This window comes from Drosophila montana, unplaced genomic scaffold (genome assembly GCF_035044405.1).
Source record: "Drosophila montana isolate Dmon_TW-CO22-7 unplaced genomic scaffold, ASM3504440v1 contig_3848_1, whole genome shotgun sequence".
Lineage (NCBI taxonomy): Eukaryota > Metazoa > Arthropoda > Insecta > Diptera > Drosophilidae > Drosophila > Drosophila montana.
Window position 1 is genome coordinate 2,725,400 of NW_026998720.1, and position 20,273 is coordinate 2,745,672.

Consider the following 20,273-nt stretch of genomic DNA (forward strand, 5'->3'; position numbering starts at 1 on the left):
CTTAAAGGACAAAAGTCCTTAAGAAATCACAGCCCAGCCGTGTGGGCTGAGCGTGCTGGGAGTGTGGCGTATGCTCCATCATTTGCTTTGACGTTGTCACCGCTCTGCCATTTCCACATTTCAAAAAGTGTTTACTTGAAAAGCAAATATCTGAAATGAAAATTGTTTTCTTGTTTTCTAGTTTTCTTGCTGCTGCTGCTGCTCCTGCTGCTGCTGCGCTGCCTGCGGCTGTCTCGGCCATCAGCAATATAATTTTACTTGGCCACAGTCGAGGACAGCAAACACTTGAGAACAATTCGTAGATGTTGCTGAAGGGAGAAAAGTGAAGCTATAGCCGAGACTGCAACCACAACAATAATGACTTTATGAAAAAATGATTATCCTGCCGGGCTGACTGCAGTGCCAGAGCTGAGCTGAGTAGAGCCACAGCTGAGGTAAGTTCTGGGCAAGTCTATTTAAAGAAACAAGTTTAGCTGACAAATTACAAATTAAGCAACAGCTGCTGAGACTATTTATATATGTGACTTATGCAAATTATATTATTATTATTCAAAAATAGGTTTTTCACTGTTTAAGCTTTTATATATATTTGAGTATATACACAAAATTTTTTTATTAAATTATAGACGTCATTTTAAATATCTATCGTGTCTTATTTTTAAATAAACATCCATTTATAATCCTTGAAACCACGGTCAGTTTGTAACCATACCTTTGCTTTACAATAATAATATTCATATCTAAGCTAGCTTACTTAGCTTATTTCAAAGTAACGTACAGAATTTGGGAGCTTACAGGATTTATGCTTCACAATTTAGATATCTCTTTGCTACTCATTTTCTATTGGTAAACTTAAATCTACCCATACTAACCTAAAGATAGATATTTGAAAATCGTTTTGAAATTGATCGAACGCAGAATCAAAAGTTGCAATCAAAGTATTTCGCCCAATCTACTTGAGTGGGGTGAACTTTTCGAAATGTATGGAATACGTCTTAAGTCATTTTTTACAAATATATTTGAGAATGAAAAACAAAAAAGTTGCATACAGCAGAATTACTCTACGCAATGTAAATAAAGTGCAAATTTCAGTTCCTTTGCTCAGAAGATCTTGGCTGTGCATTCACGATCAATCAGTCAGATAGTCAATCAGTCAGTCAGTACACACATTTTTATAAATAGAAATAATTTGTTGTATATCTTTTGCTTTTTTTGGGCGTATGCTAAAAATATTGATTACAAATAATTTTTATTAATTTTTTATTTTAACAAAAAAATGTTACTTCATACGTGTTAGGTTAGCAACATTTCGATTTATTATTCAAATTAATTTACAACGAATTGAGAATTCGTGCAGCCGAATGAACAAGCCACAATCAGAACATCATAAATTATGTCACTTCTTAACATATTTCACAGCTTTATTTGTGACTGTGATTTTTGTTTAATTCCGTGATCTGTGCATCTCTGTTGTCGCGTCGTTTTCTTTTGTGGCAAATAAGCAGAAAATCTCTTGCCAAAAATTTGTCAAGCTCGGAAATGGAAATGACCAGGCCGAGGCATGTTAGCATTAAAACGGAGTGGGGCATGTGGAGCAGTTGGCTGGTGGGGGGTCTCCTCCACTCCCAAGGTACTCCTTGCTGTTTACGTAAGATGACAAAAGAGCGCGACAAGCTATGAGTTGTCCTGCTTAAAGCGAGTTCCACTTCGGTAAACCGTTAGATCTATGGTAATGGTCATAGAAAATCGTTTTCCTTGTGTAACTTGCTTGGCCACTCGCTCTGCAGCCGATATCTCTGGGTTGTCATCAGGCAAAGGCAATGACTTCCAGACGGATACATGGAGGGGCGGTGGGGCGCAGGGGACCAACGAAGCAGTGAGGCGATGCAACGGCAAAGGTTTTGGTTTTCAGCCAAATTATTAGAGCAGCTGCTTGGGATGAATCTAGCGGGGTGGTAGGGGGGCTGGAGACATGTTGGTACTTAGTTTATGGCGGTTGGAAGGAGGGTGGGGTGGCAAAACTGATTTGGAATTGAAATGAATGAAAATAACATTTTGGCTTTTCGGTTTTAACTTTTGCCTTGCTTGCAAAATTTTAATAAACTCCGTGGCCAAAATGAACTGCGAACAGCAGCCAAGATTTAGGGAGGGAAAGGGAGATCTCAACTCAAATCCACCAATGCTGAGACTGAGTGAATGACTGATGAGCAAATTTACATATTCGCAATTTAATTGTGTCGCATTGAAGCTTGTCTCTAGACAAACTTGCAATCGAGTTGGCCTTCAGATTCAACTTTAGGCGCTTACTTAGAAGAGTGGGGGTAGCTATAGGAAATTTCATATACTTTGCCCAACTTAAACTGGAAGCCCTGGCCTAATGCAGGCCCAAATGAGGACTTATGGTAGCTGGACAATGAAATGCATTTGCGGTATTTCGCCTGGCCCAGTCAAAGGCATTTTGCAATGTGGCAAATAATATAAATAAACTGAAATTTCAAAGCAAAGAGTTTTTAGTTAGCAGAAAATCAGTCGAGCAACGGGCAGGCGAACAAGAGACATTTCCACAAGCTGAACAAAAATATAATTTCAAAATAGGATATGCCACACTGGCCGACTGGGTAACGATGGGCGAATGGCGAGGGGGGGAGGGGTGGGGGTTGAAGGGGCCATGGAACTGGCGCTGGGCATCGTAAACGAAGCGATGACTTACATAAACATTGGGACAAGGACAACAGCAAACAGCAGCAGGAGTAAACAGAAATGACACAAGCCATAAAAATCTAAACATACGAGCAGTGGCCAGAGCGAGATAGCGACAGACTGGGGCCATTGGCGGTGGGTGGTTAGCGGCATGGTTGGAGAGGGGGTGGACATGGTGCAACTTAAACGAGCATCCGAAAGGATTTTGTGTACAATTTCCGTTTTATGACTCTCCAGAGTGGTAATAAATCTCACACAAAACTATTTCCGTTGCATTGGAGCTGCTTAGCTCGCACGCTGCCCCAACGCCCTCCTAGTCCCTTGCAACACCACAGACGCCGATTCTGACTCCGACTCCGACTGCGACTGCGACTCAGAGGCCAGCACAGCACATTATCTTGTGAGCAAATCCAAAATCCAAATCCATTCAGTATAAATGATGCCCCAAACCTCGGTCCCAGACCGAGCGACCGCCGTCTGGCTGCGGTTTTTCGTGCCGCCCCCCTTGTTCCCCCTGTCGGTCCTTTCTCGCCGCACACTTGGGTCATTGTCGGCCATTGCTGCTTATGATTCGTCTGGGCCGCCATTTTGTTGGCTCATGGCACGTACTGCACGGCTTTGTTGCACTTTTTATACCCATCATTTTATTTATTTTTCTTTTATTTTGACTATTTCCGTTAGTTGTCTTTGAGCTGAGTGCGCTTTTAGTGTGGCATCCGCTCACACACACGAACACATACGCACACAAACACACACACACTCACGCACAATATTGTTAAACTGTTGACAAATCAGCAAATGCCAAAAATTGTCCATTTGATGCCTGAATTTATGAAGTACAAGTAATTGCAATAAATTTGATGACAATCTGCGAAACATGCTAAATGCCAAAGTGATTTGCAAGTCAATTTGTCAATGAATAAAAACACTTAAATGCCGCTTCTTCTTTTATGTAGTACCTTACGTAATGGTTGGGCGTGGCCATATTCTATGCTTTTAGGTTATGTTCATCATTAGCAGCAAAGTCACGATTTGACTTTATAGAAAGCACTTGAATTTAATGTGCCTGGATTTCGCCTTCTACCATTTTTGCATAATTTTGCATAATCCTTTTGTATGTGGCAGCGGCGGCGGCGGCTCCAACGATGCGGCTGCTGCTTCTGCTGCGGCTGCTGCTTCTGCTGCGGCTGCTGCAACATGCGGCGTATACGTAACTTGTAATTTCATTGCATTTGCATATTTTATACTTGTTTTCCTTTCTTTTTTTTATTTATTTTTCTCGTACTCACATTCTCCGCCTCTCTTTCATTTTGTTGCAAGTAATCTATGCTGTTTTCATTTTGCCCCAGCTCAAGTAAAGTTTTATTGACAGTAAACGTGGCCGATGAAAAACTAAAAGTTTTCCAGCGCTTTGGGGATATTCTTCTGTCCGTCCGCCTGTCCCCACACTATCGGGCTATGCATGTAAGGACTTTGGCTGTGATTCATAAAACAAAAGCGTAAAACGTTTTCAAATCGAAACAAACATTTCGTGTACAAGTGTTTAAAAAGTGAACTTTTACACGTGTCCAGCATTTCAGTTGCCATTTCGTGTGTGTGTGTCTGTGTGTGTGTGTGTATGCTAGCCAACAGTGTGTTCAATTTCAGCTATGACTGGTCATGGGGGGCAGCAGGCGTGGTCAATATAACCAATAACAAAATACTTTGTTATAAAACTATCAAAATACTTGTGTGACGTTATACCCAGCTCAGGCTTAAGCAAAGGGTTTATTGACTTTGCCCTATTATAAATCAAACACAGATGGAGATCTTGTTGACTACATTAAGAAATTATTAGCATTTAGATACGACTCGTTCTAAGCATATGCCTATTTTTCTTAAAAATATATACAACATGTTTAGATACCCAGCTTGGATTTACTTAAGGCTTTAAGCAAAATTTACCTAGTCAGTTAAATTTCCCTGTCTCCGGCTCAATCGATAAAATGTTACAGGGTATCTCATAATCAAGCATTTTTAGTTAGAGCGTTCTGACTTTTTGCTGGTGTTAATATAACTTTTGCATTGTAAATGTGCGCAAGTTTCGGGCACGTTTGTGGTTTATATTTTTGTGGATCATTTAAGTTATTAAATAATAACTATACACTATACCCTTAACTCCGCTTGGTAGAGATCAGAAGGCACTGATCGATTCCAGCGCAAAATAAACCAAAATAAAGATCTTAAAAAAAAAATATTTTTGTGCTCGTTTATTCTTATTGTAATTGCCTGCGAAAAGTCACAATTGAACACATATCTCGATAATTATTCAAAAACATATTTTTATTAATTTATTTTAATTGCTCAAAGCTGAACTGATTCTTATAGCTATAGTTGAGGCTGGCAAAGAAGCAAAGAATTTTTTCATTTAAATTGTATTTAAATTTGGTGTCGCAAATCACAGATAAAACTCTTAAAACACTTGGTGGAAGAATCGACTTTGTAGTGGCGCTTATAGCAAGAAAAATTTGTTTAAATTTAGATAAACAGCCGAAAAGAAGGCAATGTAAATCTAGTTAAGGTCTCGTACTCTGCTTACTCTGATTAGAAAAATATCATAATATTGTTTAAATAAACAACATCAATTTTTATATATAGATATTTTATTTTATATATTCTGTTCCGCAATAAACCCTAAGATTGCCGAGAGAGCATGTTTGTTTTTTAATATCGTTATATAGATCTCGCCATATATGGCTCAACCTGGGCGTTATATCGTTTGTAACGAGTGAAATGGAAAAATTAATAGATAAATGTTAATCTAATAATTAGAATTAGCGACTGACCTGTTTTCGCTGTAAATAGCTTATCCTGCGGCGACCGGAGCTCAGACTTTTTTTTGACTCAAGGAAAGTTCGAAGTGCGACAATTTACAACGCGCTTAACCTCTGAAGAAAAGTATTTTGTGATCTGAAGTTAATTTTAATAAGAGTGATTACAAAAAAAGACCCAAGCACACGAAGCGCTGAGCGCATTTGCCAGCCGCAACAATAAGTTGCAAAACAAATCTCAGAAAGTGTCAGACCTAATCAGGTGTAAGCCTAATTTTTTCTAGACCGCTTTTTCTTTCCACCAAAGACTAAATAACACTTTTTTCTCCACCTGTCTATTGCAGGTGTGGCGCTTAGTAATATTCCAATAAATTAATATCACACTGATATGTCATATTCTCTCGGCTTACTACAATTAGCAGCGGCACAAATTTCTGCTTCGACTCCGCATAAATCGAAGAAACGAAAAGCAAAAAATAAAAAATCTGAGAAGTATGCAGAACACCTGTTATAGCTAAATCAGCTGAGTCCAGTTTTATTATATTTCGTCGTACATTCGTACATTCTCTCTCGCCTGCTCGAAATGGGAGTTCGAAGGTGGAATTAGGAAGAGACGATCGCCGTCGCCGAAACTCCAAAAGTCAGTTGGAAATCGTTCCCTGGTAGCTGACGTGGACGAAGCAGCTGCATTTATCTTTATCGCACAATAATTTTCGCCACATAAAAGCGAACCGGAATTTTTTCTTTCTTTTATTATTATTAAGTGTATTGTTAGTTTTTTTCTGAAGAAATGAATAATTAGCTTCGCTAACCACAAAAAAAAAATAACTGAAAATATTGTATAAGATTTATTGTCCCTTTTTTTTCGTAAACTCTGTTTATTTTTTTTGCCTTGCCCTACATATTCGTTCCATTGGCCTATATTCTTTACTCTCCTTCTTTCCTTGCATGCTCCGAAGAGCATGTGAGAGCAAAATTTCTAAGTAGTTCAAAAAGCAACAAAAAAGAGAAAGAGAGAGAATGCAAGTCACACGAAGTTCAAAAAAAGTGTTTATCCATTGCCTTCTTTATTTTCTTTTTTTTTATTGGGCAATTCGTAGTGAATTTTTTTTTTTTTTGGTTACAGCAGATCACCGCACATAACATCGATGGAAGCGCTTTCGGAGATTGAGTATGCATGTGAGTGAAGTATGACTTAAATTTGTTTGCACTTGAAATTTATAATGTAAAGCGAATGTCATAGTAAAAATTAATAATCTAAAGTTCCATTAAAGAGAAAACTGATAGTGTTAAAGAGTAAATTTTAAGCGACCAATCTAGCTCAACTAAGTTCTAATGCTCTTGCATTTGAATTGAAATACGCATTTTTTACCAGATTTTCTGCCGAACAAGAAACAAAATTTTTTTATAATTACATATTTGTCATAGACAAATTCAGAATATCAATTATTTAAAATTTCTTAATCCTTATATATTATTATTTGTATGCTACTATATTGTTTTCTTTTCTTAGTATTAAGACTTTATTATGCCTAAATTAAATTTCAACTTAAGTCCTCAAATCCTCACGAAATTCGTCGCAAAAAAAATATTTGTAAAGTGATTATAATCATGTGCTAACTTTGCGTTGTCGAAATGATGGAATAGCTTAATTTGTGTTGTTTTAGGGATCACCGACCAACTGCCTGGTCCAGCGGCTCCGGTGATCATGGTAGGGTGGGCAACAGCTGTCGCATTGAAAGAAGCGCAGCAGCAACAGCCATTATCCCATTTCTTTACCTCTGTCGATCTTTTCTATCCCCTACGCGGATTATTATATAATTATAAATGCCTGCGAGTAGGTAGCACAGCGAAATCCTGATAACCCACCCCAGCCGACGTCACAGAGCCGGAGCCAGCGCGTGCTCCGCTAAACGCTCCACAGACATCAGCCCACTTACATACTTTGTATGTTTGTACAATTTGCAGATAGAATTAGCGAAAACTTTACTTTAAAGTCTGTTATGTCTCTTGAACTCTCTACAAAGAATATATTTATATATATATATATTTCTTCTATTTTCGATGGATACAGGGTATAAAATGCCAATAAGCCAAAACAGAATAACCTATAAGATTTTACTGCTCTTTATATTTTCTATAGATAATTAATTACCTTTTGTTAATAAATTAATATGTTTTTCAGTAGCTATATATTATTATTATAATTAATTAAAATAGATTAGCAAATTGCATATACTCTGCTCAAATGCAGCGAATGCAAGTACACAAAAAGTAGGTGATTTAATATTGAAAATGCCAAAAAAGTTTGTTTTTAACTGTGCATAAAATAATAGTTTTTTGTTTTAGAGTTGACTCTGCTCAACAGTTAACTCCATTTAAACATCTAGAAGCATGCTAGCTGAGCTGTAATCAGTCAGAATTTGAGCCACATATTCAGTTGATAAATGTTGCCTAGTAAATAATAGGAAAAGCCACTAACGAGCTCAATTTTACTACGCTCAGCTGTCAAAATATCAAACAGCTAATTAAGTGAAGGCACTGACAAGTTGCACATCCGCAAAAAAGACAGACCCATGTGGTGGAGGCTGGTGGGCGTGGAGTCTAATATGTATATGGTTATAAGAAGGGAGATGGATATGGATGGGTGACATGGGGCCAGTGGCAGCCCGCAATGGGAGTTCATTAGGCGCAGCTGCGTCAGTTGAAAAATATACTTTTTAGCTAAGGCTTTTTGTTTCAGTTGCCGCCAGTTGGAAGCTGGCTATGCTGCGTATGCGTAATTTATGCCACACACACACGCAGAGAGAGCGAGAGAGAGAGAGAGAGGGAGAGGGAGAGGGAGATCGAGCGTCAGAGAGTTGTGGGTATGCCGTAAGCAAACATTCCATTGGGATGCCTGTGCTGCCCGTGCCCAGACAGCGCCAAGGTGTTTGTACAACTGCTAAACGAAATACTAATGCGGTAAACTGTATGCAAAAACCGTTTTAATTAGCACGAAAATCATTGTAACTCGTTAGGTTGCTCTGCTGCCGCTGCCCCTGCCCCTGCCCCAGTCCCTACAATATACGTAACTGGTATCTATGCAAGACTCATTCTTGGCCAACTTGGGCTCTAGCGTTGCCAGGGTGGCCAACAGGCACATGAATACCTCTTACTCATTCATTCTCTCTCTCTCTCTCTCTCTCTCTCTCTTTCAAATGCCAGCATGTGCTGCTGTGGGGCGTAGCAGATGAAGAGATAATATTGTGATCACGTTCGGCAACCTGCTGAAATGCAAATAGAGAACATGGCACAAGTTAAAGCCGTTTGGGCAGCAGGGCCGAGCGGTAGTTGCCACACACAAATTGTAATGCGAGTTGCGCTAATGAAACGTTCATTAATCATACGTCGCTCGACAGCCGCAATTACAAGAGCAACAACAATAGAGGCGGTGGCAGTAGCAGGAGCAACAAATTGCCCATACTAACCGTTGTACGCCTTAGAGTCAAGGCGTCTTTATGACGAAGATCTCATGCAGGGTCTACCTTGGACTCTTGCGCTTTTCTCGCTCTTTTCACTCTCTCTCGCTCCCCTCTCAGAGTGCTGACAAAGGCAAGTGGCAACTGCCAACATTGCAGAGGAAAGGGCACGACACGGTTGCACTCTCCATGATGTCTATATGCTATGTTATGCTATGTGTGTGTGTATGTGATGTCAGTTAATTAATATTCCCGGCTGCCGCACGTTTCATGTTTGCATTAATTTGGCAGGTAACTTGTCAACGTTCTTGTTGTTGCCCTCTTGTTGTTCTGATGAGGATGTTGCTGCCGCTGCCAGGATATATCTAACGAGCCGCACACACACACTCACCAACACACCAGCACTTGCACACATACACTTAGCCTTTAGCCAACATGTTGTTAGCTGTATGTTTGCCGCTTGTAATTAGCCAAGATCGAAGTGATTTAATTACTTGCGCAAACTTTTAACATTGTCTACTTGGCATACTAAAACTTTGCTGCATAATCAATGGCCCCCAGTGCGAAAGTCACTCGGATATAGCTCGCATCCGGATATGCTATACACTACAGAATTGGCCACTCTAGCAACAAATTTGTTGGCCATGTTTGTCTAACTAACACGAGGCTCGGCTCTGCGATTGCCTGGCACACATGAACAGCTGGGAACGGCGCATTGTTATCATTGATGCGAAATGAATGTAATTAGAGTTTTGCCAATTGCCGCTTCTTCTAATAAGCTTCCAATTAGCGGTGTCTAAAGAAAGGCCACAGCCACGGGGCGGACAGTATGCCGAAGGGCAGAGGTGTCGATGATATCATTATACGTTGTCAGCTTAATAACCACGCCCTCCCCTCGAAAAAACAAATGTTGAATTTTAGCAGCTGAGCGTGCTGCACTTGAAAATACCCTGTATGTAACGAGTTCATTTAATAAACAGCTCAGTTAAAGTTGATGCCAGACACAACTCTCTTGTTTATAGAGGTTCGGAGTATATATATAATATAAACACACATATATGTAAGCAGGGCCAAGCCGAACTTAAATTATATTTTACTTAAATATAATAAGAAGTTCAGTCAATCATTTACTCAGTCAGTCAGTCAATTTGGCAATCCGGACAAACAGTTATATATATTAAAATATTCGTCAAGAAGATATACATTTGCCTTCTGTCTGTCTGCCTTGCTGCACAGCTTTATCGTACCCACTTTTACCCAGCCGAACTCTGGTAACACGATATAAAAAACTTCAGCTAATCAGGATTATTTGTTTTCACGTCTGTGGTATGTGTTTGTGTGTGTGTGTGTGTGTGTGTGTGTGTGTGTGTGTGAGTATGTGAGTAAGTGTGGGTCGTTTGACTTTTTGGAAAACATGAATTTTATAAAAAGCCGACAACAGCAAACGATTGCGCATACGCCACAAATGTTTAACCCTATAGCCCTGCCTCTGCCCATTCCAACTATTTTATCACACACTCTCTCTTCTTCTCTCTCTCTCTCTCTCTTGCTATTTCCCTCTGTCTCTCCCCTCTCTCGCCCTGTGCATCTCTCGCTTTGTGGCTGCACATGTACAAGTAATCTAATTAGTTTTATGCTAATTAGCACGCGGATTTAATTTAATAATTTATAATAGCGCATTATATTCGTAAAACTACGTGGAACTAGGGAATCAACTACGCAACTGACATGCAAATACGACTACGTTGCCAATTTGAGCCATTGTACGAATTGTTGGCCAAAAACAAGCAGATTAGAGATAAGCCCTCTCCACCAGCCCACCATGTTGCTTAGGAATGCCAAGACAATTGTACTTGTCTGTAGAAAACACGTATAGATTATATGCAAAGCGTATAAATAAAATGTACATAGTTTCACAAGTATCCTTTGAGTATATGTAGAATGCACAGTTGAGATACTATATATAATAAATAGAAATTATATATATGTATAGTGCACAGAGTCGAAAGCTCCAAGAGCTTGCTTCCAAGCTTCAAATTCTTTAAAGCCCGCTTACCAAATTTTGTCATAGAAACAAAATTTTTACAATTTTATATCTGCAATCTGTAAATATTTCTGTAAATAGTTTGTAGAACTTAAACCAGTTTCCACAAAAATCATCAACATACAACTTTTGAAATCGATCGGTTTCAAAAAGATTTAAAGAAAACTAGAGCCATCTATTACTTGGCATATATATACTAGCATACATAAACATTAATATATTTTTCATATATAAAAAAATTGCGGGTACGTATTTATTAAGTTCGTATTTATTAAGCTCTTATGTAAAGCTTTGAAAATAAGTTTGAAGCAAATCGGACAAAACTTAAAACTTCGTTCAAAAAATCTTTAAATCGCATTCCCCCCGAAGAAGTTTGAATTCTGCGAAAAGTGTGAAACACTTTCTCTGGAAATGAATTTGACCTCCATTTCCACCAAGGAGGAATGGATTTTCCTAAAAGTGTGAAACACCCCTCAAAGGAATTTGAACAAAGATCTTTGAAAATAGGTTTGAGGCCGATCGGATGGTAAACAAAAAAGTTACATACAAACGCTTTTCGCGATTTTTCCACACTTGCGGGTGGAAAATCCCGAAACCCCGTCTTAACGTGCACCTACATCACATAAGGTAACTACAGTGAAAATTTCAGCTTCCCAGCTGTTACGGTTTGGGCTGTGCGTTGATCACCAATCAGTCAGTCAGTCAGTCAGTCATGACAAACAGTTTTACAGAGATTAAAAATAAAGAATCCATTAAAAATGTCAGGTTGTTTAACGAACGAGCTTGAGTATTTTATTTATGTATATATATATATATATATTCCTTTAATTTATGCATATTTGATATTTTGCGAGTAAAATAGCCAATGTTTAATATTTATCCGGAAATACAAGCAATTAAGTATTAGCTTATGGGTTAACCAAAAGGGAAAGCAGATAGTTTAAGTTGTGCATATAGCCATTTTACTAGACAACAGGAATTTCTTGATTTTTAGTAAACATTGTGCATAACTTGGCAAAATTTGATTTATAAGGAAAATGAAATGCGCCTATTAGCATATATGGTCGGATTCGCAAAAAATAAGTCGCATTTCAATATTTCCGACAAATTAAAAGGAAACGAAATTAAAGCTTATATGCACGTCGCAGTACCAAATCGAAGTAGGCATCATTGTCAATCGAGGCGCTGATTGAGGCGTAATAGTTGATGAAATCCTCTTTGGTCACAATCCCATCTGGATTGGGTACACCTGCCTCGAAGTTCTTCACAAAGTTCTTCAAAATGTCAGCCTCGGTCATTTCGCCACTCTGATACATGGGGTGATCGCGCACCGAGTAAACATGCCTCAAATCGGCAATGGAAAAATGGCCATCGTGATTGGAATCCAATTTTTGGAAGGCTTTTTCAATGATGCTTAGCCGAGATGCGCTCATGGGCGGCTGTTAAATTTTCATAAATTATTTATCTAATTAAATATTGTTATGGGGAGCGCAAGCTTATCAGTTGTGCATTGTGGAATACTTACGCGCAACTTCATGAGAAATTCTGTCATGTTAATGTGGCCATTATCATCGGTATCGAAACTGTAAGCGAAACTATCATTAACCATAAAAGCTTTTATATATTAAAATGCATTTTGCATACCGTCTGAACAAGTCCTCAATATCAGACTCATCCGAATCGAGCCCCAAATCGTTGATGCCCTTTTTGAATTCTTTCAGATTAAGGGTCTTACTGCCATCATCATCCATCACGCGAAAAACTCTAAAAAGAAAAAAATTTCCAACAATAGCCGTAAACAAAAATATCGAAATGGTCAAATTTGTAAAACAAATGTTCTTAGATATACCACTAACCAAAAAACATAGATAGGACAACCAGTGAAAATATGTTGGTCACCAAAAATGAGTTTGCATCTGGTCCAACGAGCGAGTAAGATACACATATGACATCTTTTGATCGCTCACACTACAGGAAACTCCGTTGGCTTACTCTCTTCCATATGATTTGTGCGATAGAACGGCATCGCTGTTTATTTTTATCTGGCTCGCACTTACTCTCAGTGCTCTCAATGCTATCTTTATGTCTAGGTACCGTTTAAATGTTTGTGTGTGCATGTGGCCGCACAAGCAAAAATGCCCACAAATTCAATTTTTGTCAAAAGTCGGTGGCATTTCTTCCCTTTTGAGGGGACGAGTAATATGAAATAATGAAAGGGTTTGCCAAGTCGATGCGAAATTCTTTCATTTTAGCTCGGTATTGCTGGAAAGGGTACCTAAGCGTTGGCATGTGTGCATTTAAAAGTTTTTGGACTTGCTATTCACGCATACTTGCGTATTTTGTATATGAATAGAAGCATTTATGCGCATGTGTGCCTGTTTTTCCCTGCCTGCCTGTCCGATGCAAATTTGACAATATTTTGGGATTTCTGAATTTCGAGCTCTACACACACACACACACACACGCAGACACAAATGTGTGTACATGGGCAGATCATGGGCGCAAAAGAAAATATCATTTTTGGCCCGCGTCTGTCGCGCACCCTTCTTTTTATGATTTTGGGTTTGAATTGATGAATGAATGAATATTACCGATATATATCTTTCCTTTTGCTTCCAGTTAAGCCACAATAAAATTAAAACTAAATTTACATAAAAATTAAATATTATTTTTAAGATTCTTTTCCTAATAATTACAGCATTTTTATTGCTTTGGATGGGATAATAATGTTGCCCCCATTTCGGAGAGCTTTTACAACACTAAAAAATAGTTTCGATTAATAAGCTTAAAAAGCAATATGTTAAAGGTACAGCCAGAAAGAAAGGGCGAGAGTATTGAATAGGATGGGCAATGTGCGGAATTTGCCAGAAAATGCATTGAATGCATTGAATTTTCCAGCTGACAAACAAATTGCATAAATATGTACAAATAAAAATGTACAAAAGCACACACATTCACTCTCATGCAGATGGCCCATGCGCAGATACACAATCATCCAGCTAATACACACACACACACACACTGCAACATGTGGATATATTGAAGTTGCGATTTTGTTAAAAATGTCTATATGTTCAAAACGGAAAATTGTTAACAGACCTGCCGCCCAGTCGGACATTCGAGCTGAAATTGAAATAAAAAGCTAAGAGCAGATGGAGGTGGGCTCTTTGTGCCCGGCTAGGTTGCGGGTGTGCGGTGGGGGTGTTGAATGGTACTGAAACCAGAGAAATCCAATTATGTTTGTTTGCATTCAGTCAGCGATTTTTGCCATCATTCAGTCCCTGCCCCAAACTGCCCGCCCCATACGCGGGCCAACGTCATCGGCAGCCTCACATGCATAGTTTTTTGCCGCTTGGCACACACTTGGAAGAGCTTTCGAAATGTTAGTTCAACATGCACTCGACATATTTGCCAGTGCCTAGCTCGAACCTAACGCATCACCAGCACAATCCTCATCAGTATCGTCATCATCATCATCAGCATCATCATAAGCATCATCATCGTCTTGTAACATGCTGCTGCAGCGGTAGGCCAAAAACATACTTCAGTTTAGGCCTCTCCCTCAGGGCAGCTCTATTCTAAATTTTTTACTTGCCTAACACTCAAAAATTTCATCATTTTAATACACCCAGCCTGTCCAGCAATCTGGCCCCTCGCACTTCAAAATACCCAAGTGTGTGTATCTTCAGGCCTTACATTTGTTAATAAATATGCCCGACGTGTGGGGAAAAAACAAAAAGCAAAGACTATCAGATAGGTCGAAAACTAAATACCCTTGACGTATTGCAGATAATGTTTGAATTGTAAAGCTCTTAATTGTAGAGTTTGGTAAATATATATTTAAAATTTAAAATCTGTCTGATTCTACTTATCTACAGAGCTTTATGTCTTGATAGTGATCAAGAAAGTATAAATGGGGTCGGAAGTGTCCTCCTTTTTATGTCGTACATATTAAGTAACAAAACTATAATGTCCTTATTTTTTGACCGATTCTTCTAATGGATATACTAATACTAGTCCGATGTTTTTGTAGTGATGAGGCTTTTCAGACTAGAACTAGCCATGACAGCATATATGAACTGTCTGCCACAGAAAAAACCGGTCTAGCTTTAAATCTAAAATATAATTTTTCACAGCAACAGACACACATGGACATTACTATATCAATTCGGCTGCGCATAGTAATCAAAAATAAATATTCTTAATGGGCTCTCCTATGCGTTATATATTTTGTTACACAGCTTTAATACCCTGTGAGGGCATCTTTTGCAACCACACCGCGCAGATGCCAAGGTTACACAAACATGCCACTTCTGGTTGCACAGGGAGGCAAATTCACGAGCTGGAAGATTTGCCTGTTGCATTGTCGACACTCACCTGGCAAGTCCCAAGATGCCGGTGGCACCACGACTGAAGCACTGCAAGCGCAACTTGTGCAACGAATCCTTCTCCTGCCCATTGGCCAGCTCGCGCTTTGCCAGGTTCTTCAGCGCATTTTCCTTCGAGAATAAGTCTTCGCGATGCATCTGCCAGACGGCGAAAAAAAATACAAGATTTGTTAAATAATAGTAACAATATGTTCATACCTTTTTTACCATGTTTCTTATAAGAATTGGTTTTAGGTTAATTCAAATAAAATCTGTATTGTTATAAATTTGGAATATTTGAACGTTTTTACAAATTACGAACATAACAAAACTGAATATGCTCAATCTTTAAATCTGACTAACCTCTTTATATCTGCCCGTAGAGCAGACATTCCAGGCCAACTGATTTTCATAAAAAGCGGAATCCATTTCCATTGCTTGCTTGTTTTTGTGACTTTTGTAAACTCGAATGCTGTTTGAATGTTGTTTGAAATCAAACTTTCTCGTCTGCAAATAATAGCAAGATGTTCCAGGGAAACCATTTAATTATAAATTTAATATATATTTCTTCCATTTCGCTAAGCTGTAAGCTAAAATTGTTTTTATCTGCTAACTGGGAAAGTTAATTAAGTTGCGTTATTTTTTCTTTTAGTTATTGATTTTTTTTTTTTGTGTATATATCTAAGCCGAAATTTCGCTTACAGGCACTCAAACTTCGTCTAATACTTTGCTTATTTACCTCGCGTAATTATTTCTATTATGACAGCCATAGCCGGCGGATATTATGGTTAAGAATTGAGCTTAGTTACAGCAAGAGTTAGAGGCAGCTGTATCTGCAGTTGTGTGCGCGTTTGTATACCCTGTACCAATTGAAAATGGTAGAAACGAGGGTATACTAGTTTGAGCAAATGTAAAAAAAATCATATATTCAATTTTTATAGTTTTTTCCCCCATTCTCATTCCAATGCCATATTTATGCCCTGAGAATTTCATTTAGATCGGACTATAAACACCGAAGTTATTCAATAACGCATTTTCAATAGTAGGGCTAACAGAAAAAAACACAGCCGCCGTATGTGCATGTGTTTGTGTCTATGTGTGTGTGAGTAGTTGGTAGAAAATAGTTTGAATGTTTGTGACAGCAGGGTATTTCCTAGTCCCGCATTTCCGACTAGAGCACGTTTCCTTGATTGTTTACGTTTTCAGTACAGATGTCCAAATATGAATTTAGCGAATTTTATGTCGCTTTATTTTACGCCACAGTGCGCAAAGTCGACTTATTTTGATCTAGCTTATAAGGTTGAGAGACCATTATCTTAATTACACATAGATATATAAGTAAACAATCAATAGCTTTAGGTGGGTTGGTTTTTTAATGTCATCTAGATAACTGAAAGCCAATGCCATATCAGTTAACTTAGAAATGTTATTATGATACAATGTGTTCCTAACTGTATATGCATTTCATTAATAAATCGGAATTTCCAACTCTTACCAGCTGTTCGCCTTCTTTTATGTATATTTTTAATAATATTTGCTGCAAGCGCACACCTATCAATAGAACTGCAACTGTGCTCAATGAACCGGAACCACTTGAACTTTAACTGGTTGATTAGTGTTGCAGTCGTATGGGTAAGTGTGCCCGTTCACCTCAATACTTCATGCATGACATCACAACTACAATTGCGACAGACGGGTGTGCTGCATCTGGAAGTGTGGCAACCCTAACATAGCAATTGTCTGGCAGCTCTATAGTTATTTTATTAGTACAATTCAATAATATTCTAACCCCTTAGTAGGGAAAGTGCTTTACGTAAATAAATTCTATATCTAAGCTCGAACTTATTATAAGAAATATATATGGTCTTGTAATTTATATTTATGCTCCGTTTGTAGAATATATTGTTAGAGATTTATCCAGAACAGCACGCAACTGAGTGTGTAGGAGAGAGAGAGAGAGAGGGAGAGAAAAGAGTAACAGAACTTAGCTTTGTTTATTGATTGGATTGCAATCATATAAAAAACAAAGACAGATACGCAACCGTAAATACTGTGTCAATTTACTACCTAGCCCGATCATACTATTACCACTTAAATAAAAATAGATCCGATGGGGTCTACCATATTTTACTTAAGTAACGGGAGTTAACAGTTCGGTTCCTTTACGACAATATTTGTACTTAAAATAACTGTTCGTTTCCTATAATTAATGCTATTTGACTATTTTTATTTGTTGCAAGGAACTTAACATGCATGTTGAATTTTTATTGGAAATATTTGTATATTTACAGCTGTGACCTTATACGACTTAAATAATCAAAAACAAGTCCAATAAATTAAATAGAGAAAAAATCGATATGCTTAATATTCTGTCATGTATTAAATCAATAAACTGATGAGCTCATTTGCTGTGTCCGTTGCTAACATGCTGATTACCCGTTGATGACCCAGTTAGATGGTCAACTGCTGTCACGAAATTGCTCCTAATTAAAATACCCATGCAAAACTTTACATCATAGCGATGCGTCATACCTATAAAGTTAGGTTAGGTTAGTTAAGGGCAACAGCTTTTCGTGGCTGCAAAATTATAAAGCTCAGTTGTATATAACAAATGTGGCTGACGACAAATGCAGTTTGCGGCATCTGAGAAAAGTGCAAAGCTCTTGTTGAATGTCAAGGCCAGCGACATATCGATTTCCTCAGAAATACTACATATATCGTGCCTAGAAAGTTGGGTTAGGTTAGTTAAGGGAAACAGCTTGTAGGGACTGCAAAACTGTTAAGCTTTTCGCTTGTAGGCAACATATGTTGCTGGCATTAAATGCAGTTTGCGGCATCTGAGAAAAGTGGTAAAGCTCTAGTTGAATGTCAAGGCCACCCACATATGGATTCCTCAGATATACTCGATATACCATACCTCGAAAGTTGGGTTAGGTTAGTTGAAGGCCACAGCTTGTATGGAATGAAAACTATAAAGCTTTCCGCTTATAGAAAACAAACATGGCTGACAATAGATGCAGTTGCAGCATATGAGAAAAGTAGCAAAGCTTTGACTGAATCAAGAGGCCAGCCACATATCGATTTCCTCAGATATACTAGATATATCCTAGCAAAAAGATGGGTTAGGTTAGTTTAACGCCACATCTTGTAGGGACTGCAAACTATAAAGCTTTTCGCTTATAGACAACAAATACGGCTGACAATAGATGCAATTGCAGCATATGAGAAAAGTAGCAAAGATTTGACTGAATCAAGAGGTCAGCCACATATCGATTTCCTCAGATATACTAGATATACCATACCTCAAAAGTTGGGATAGGTTAGTTAAGGGTAACAGCTTGTATGGACTGAAAACTATAAAGCTTTTCGCTTGCAGACAACAAATATGGCTGACAACAAATGCAGTTGCAGCATCTGAGAAAATTGCAAAGCTCTGGTTGAAAGTCAAGGCCAGCCACATATGGATTCCTCAGCTATACTAGATATATCATACCTAGAAAGTTGGGTTAGGTTAGTGAAAGGCAACGGCATGCAAAACTGTAAAGCTTTACGGTTGCAGACAACAAAGATGGCTGAAAACAAACGCAGTTGCAGCATCTGAGAAAACCGGCAAAGCTCTGGTTGAATGTCAAGGCCACTCACATATCGATTCTGACTAAGTTGCTCAGATATACTAGAAATAAAATATATATACACGGCCAAGGCCATTTGCAATGCCATTATGCAAACGCTAACGGGGGGTAGAAGCAGGGGGTGGGCGTGGGTGGGGTTATAGAAGACGTACAGTAGAGCATGAAAAAATAAATTATTGCTTTATTGAGGGTAAACAAAAAGACAATTTAACACGTCAGCAGGACTCTGAGTGCGTGAGGGAGTGGGAGGTTTGCGGGGTGTGGAGGAGCTGAAAAGCCAGATATAATGGTGACACGGACATGGACATGGCGACAAAGGATACAGCGCGACAAAATAAAGCAAATAGGTCACGTTCAAAGACAAAATCGATTAACCATAAATTGCGAGTTAAGCAAAAAGCAACGAGCGCCAGGACGCAGGACACAAGTAATAGGACACAGCGCGAAGCAGGCGAAGCCTGGCCCAGTTTAAGCATGATTTGTGCGTGTCTTTATGACATGGAACACACTCCCCAAACGCGCGAATAACACAGGACACAGTTACACATATATAGATACAGATTGAGATACAGATACAGCTATATATACATATTCTGGTACAGTTTCAGATACATATACGACAGCTGCAGCTGCTTCACTTACAACCCAAACAATTGAGGGGGTTGTGTGCCTGTCACTAGCACCACCAGCTGTCAACTGGAATAGAAACGCCAACGCAGCAGCTGGAGGAGCAGCAGCAGGAGCAGGTACAGTCCCCCTTAGGAACAACACAAGGGCTGACAATTTGTAGCCGCGTGTGTGTCACAAAACTTTCACAATAATTAACAGACATGTCGATTATTTCTTTGCTCACATTTTACCTTTTTTGTCACAAGTGTGAGATGTATGTGTGCCTTTGGCAGCTGGTTGTGTTTTATTTTATTGTTCTAGAAATGTTTCAACTTTTGTCGCTGACAATTTAACTTTGTACGCACCTCGCACGTGTCGCGTGTTCTGAGCTTTGGATACGAATGCGGCAACGATTGCGGCAGCTCACAACGCCACCCGGCCAGTCAGCCAGTCAGCCGTTGCAGCGACAACTACACACAATATTGCTATCTGTTTGTTGTTGTTGTTGTAGTTGTTGCTGTTGTAGTAGTTGTTGTTACCCCGGCGAGCGCCAAAGGCGGCGTCCTTGGAAACTAAGGCCAGCCAAAGCTATAATGGAAGCACCAAAAACAGCTGAGCATAACAAATAAGAAAGCTTTAGGCAAAATTGC

At 38.8% G+C, this 20,273-nt stretch overlaps 1 protein-coding gene across 4 annotated transcripts; it reads right to left on the reverse strand.

Moving 5' to 3' along the window:
* Positions 1-11,954: 11,954 nt before the first annotated feature.
* Positions 11,955-20,015, reverse strand: LOC135438586 (calcyphosin-like protein). Of its 4 annotated transcripts, none has more exons than XM_064696946.1 (6): positions 19,875-20,015; positions 15,746-15,889; positions 15,393-15,541; positions 12,660-12,779; positions 12,541-12,610; positions 11,955-12,454 (listed from the first exon to the last, which is right to left on the reverse strand). In XM_064696946.1, exons 2-6 carry the CDS (start codon positions 15,815-15,817, stop codon positions 12,140-12,142), a joined length of 726 nt encoding a protein of 241 aa, XP_064553016.1. In that variant the 5' UTR covers positions 15,818-15,889; positions 19,875-20,015; the 3' UTR covers positions 11,955-12,139. The 4 variants fall into 4 exon arrangements, with proteins under 4 accessions (XP_064553016.1, XP_064553017.1, XP_064553019.1 ...); XM_064696947.1 differs by having other exon boundaries at positions 12,541-12,598; positions 19,875-20,009; XM_064696949.1 differs by lacking the exon at positions 19,875-20,015 and having other exon boundaries at positions 15,611-15,753.
* Between the last annotated feature and the right edge of the window lie 258 nt (positions 20,016-20,273).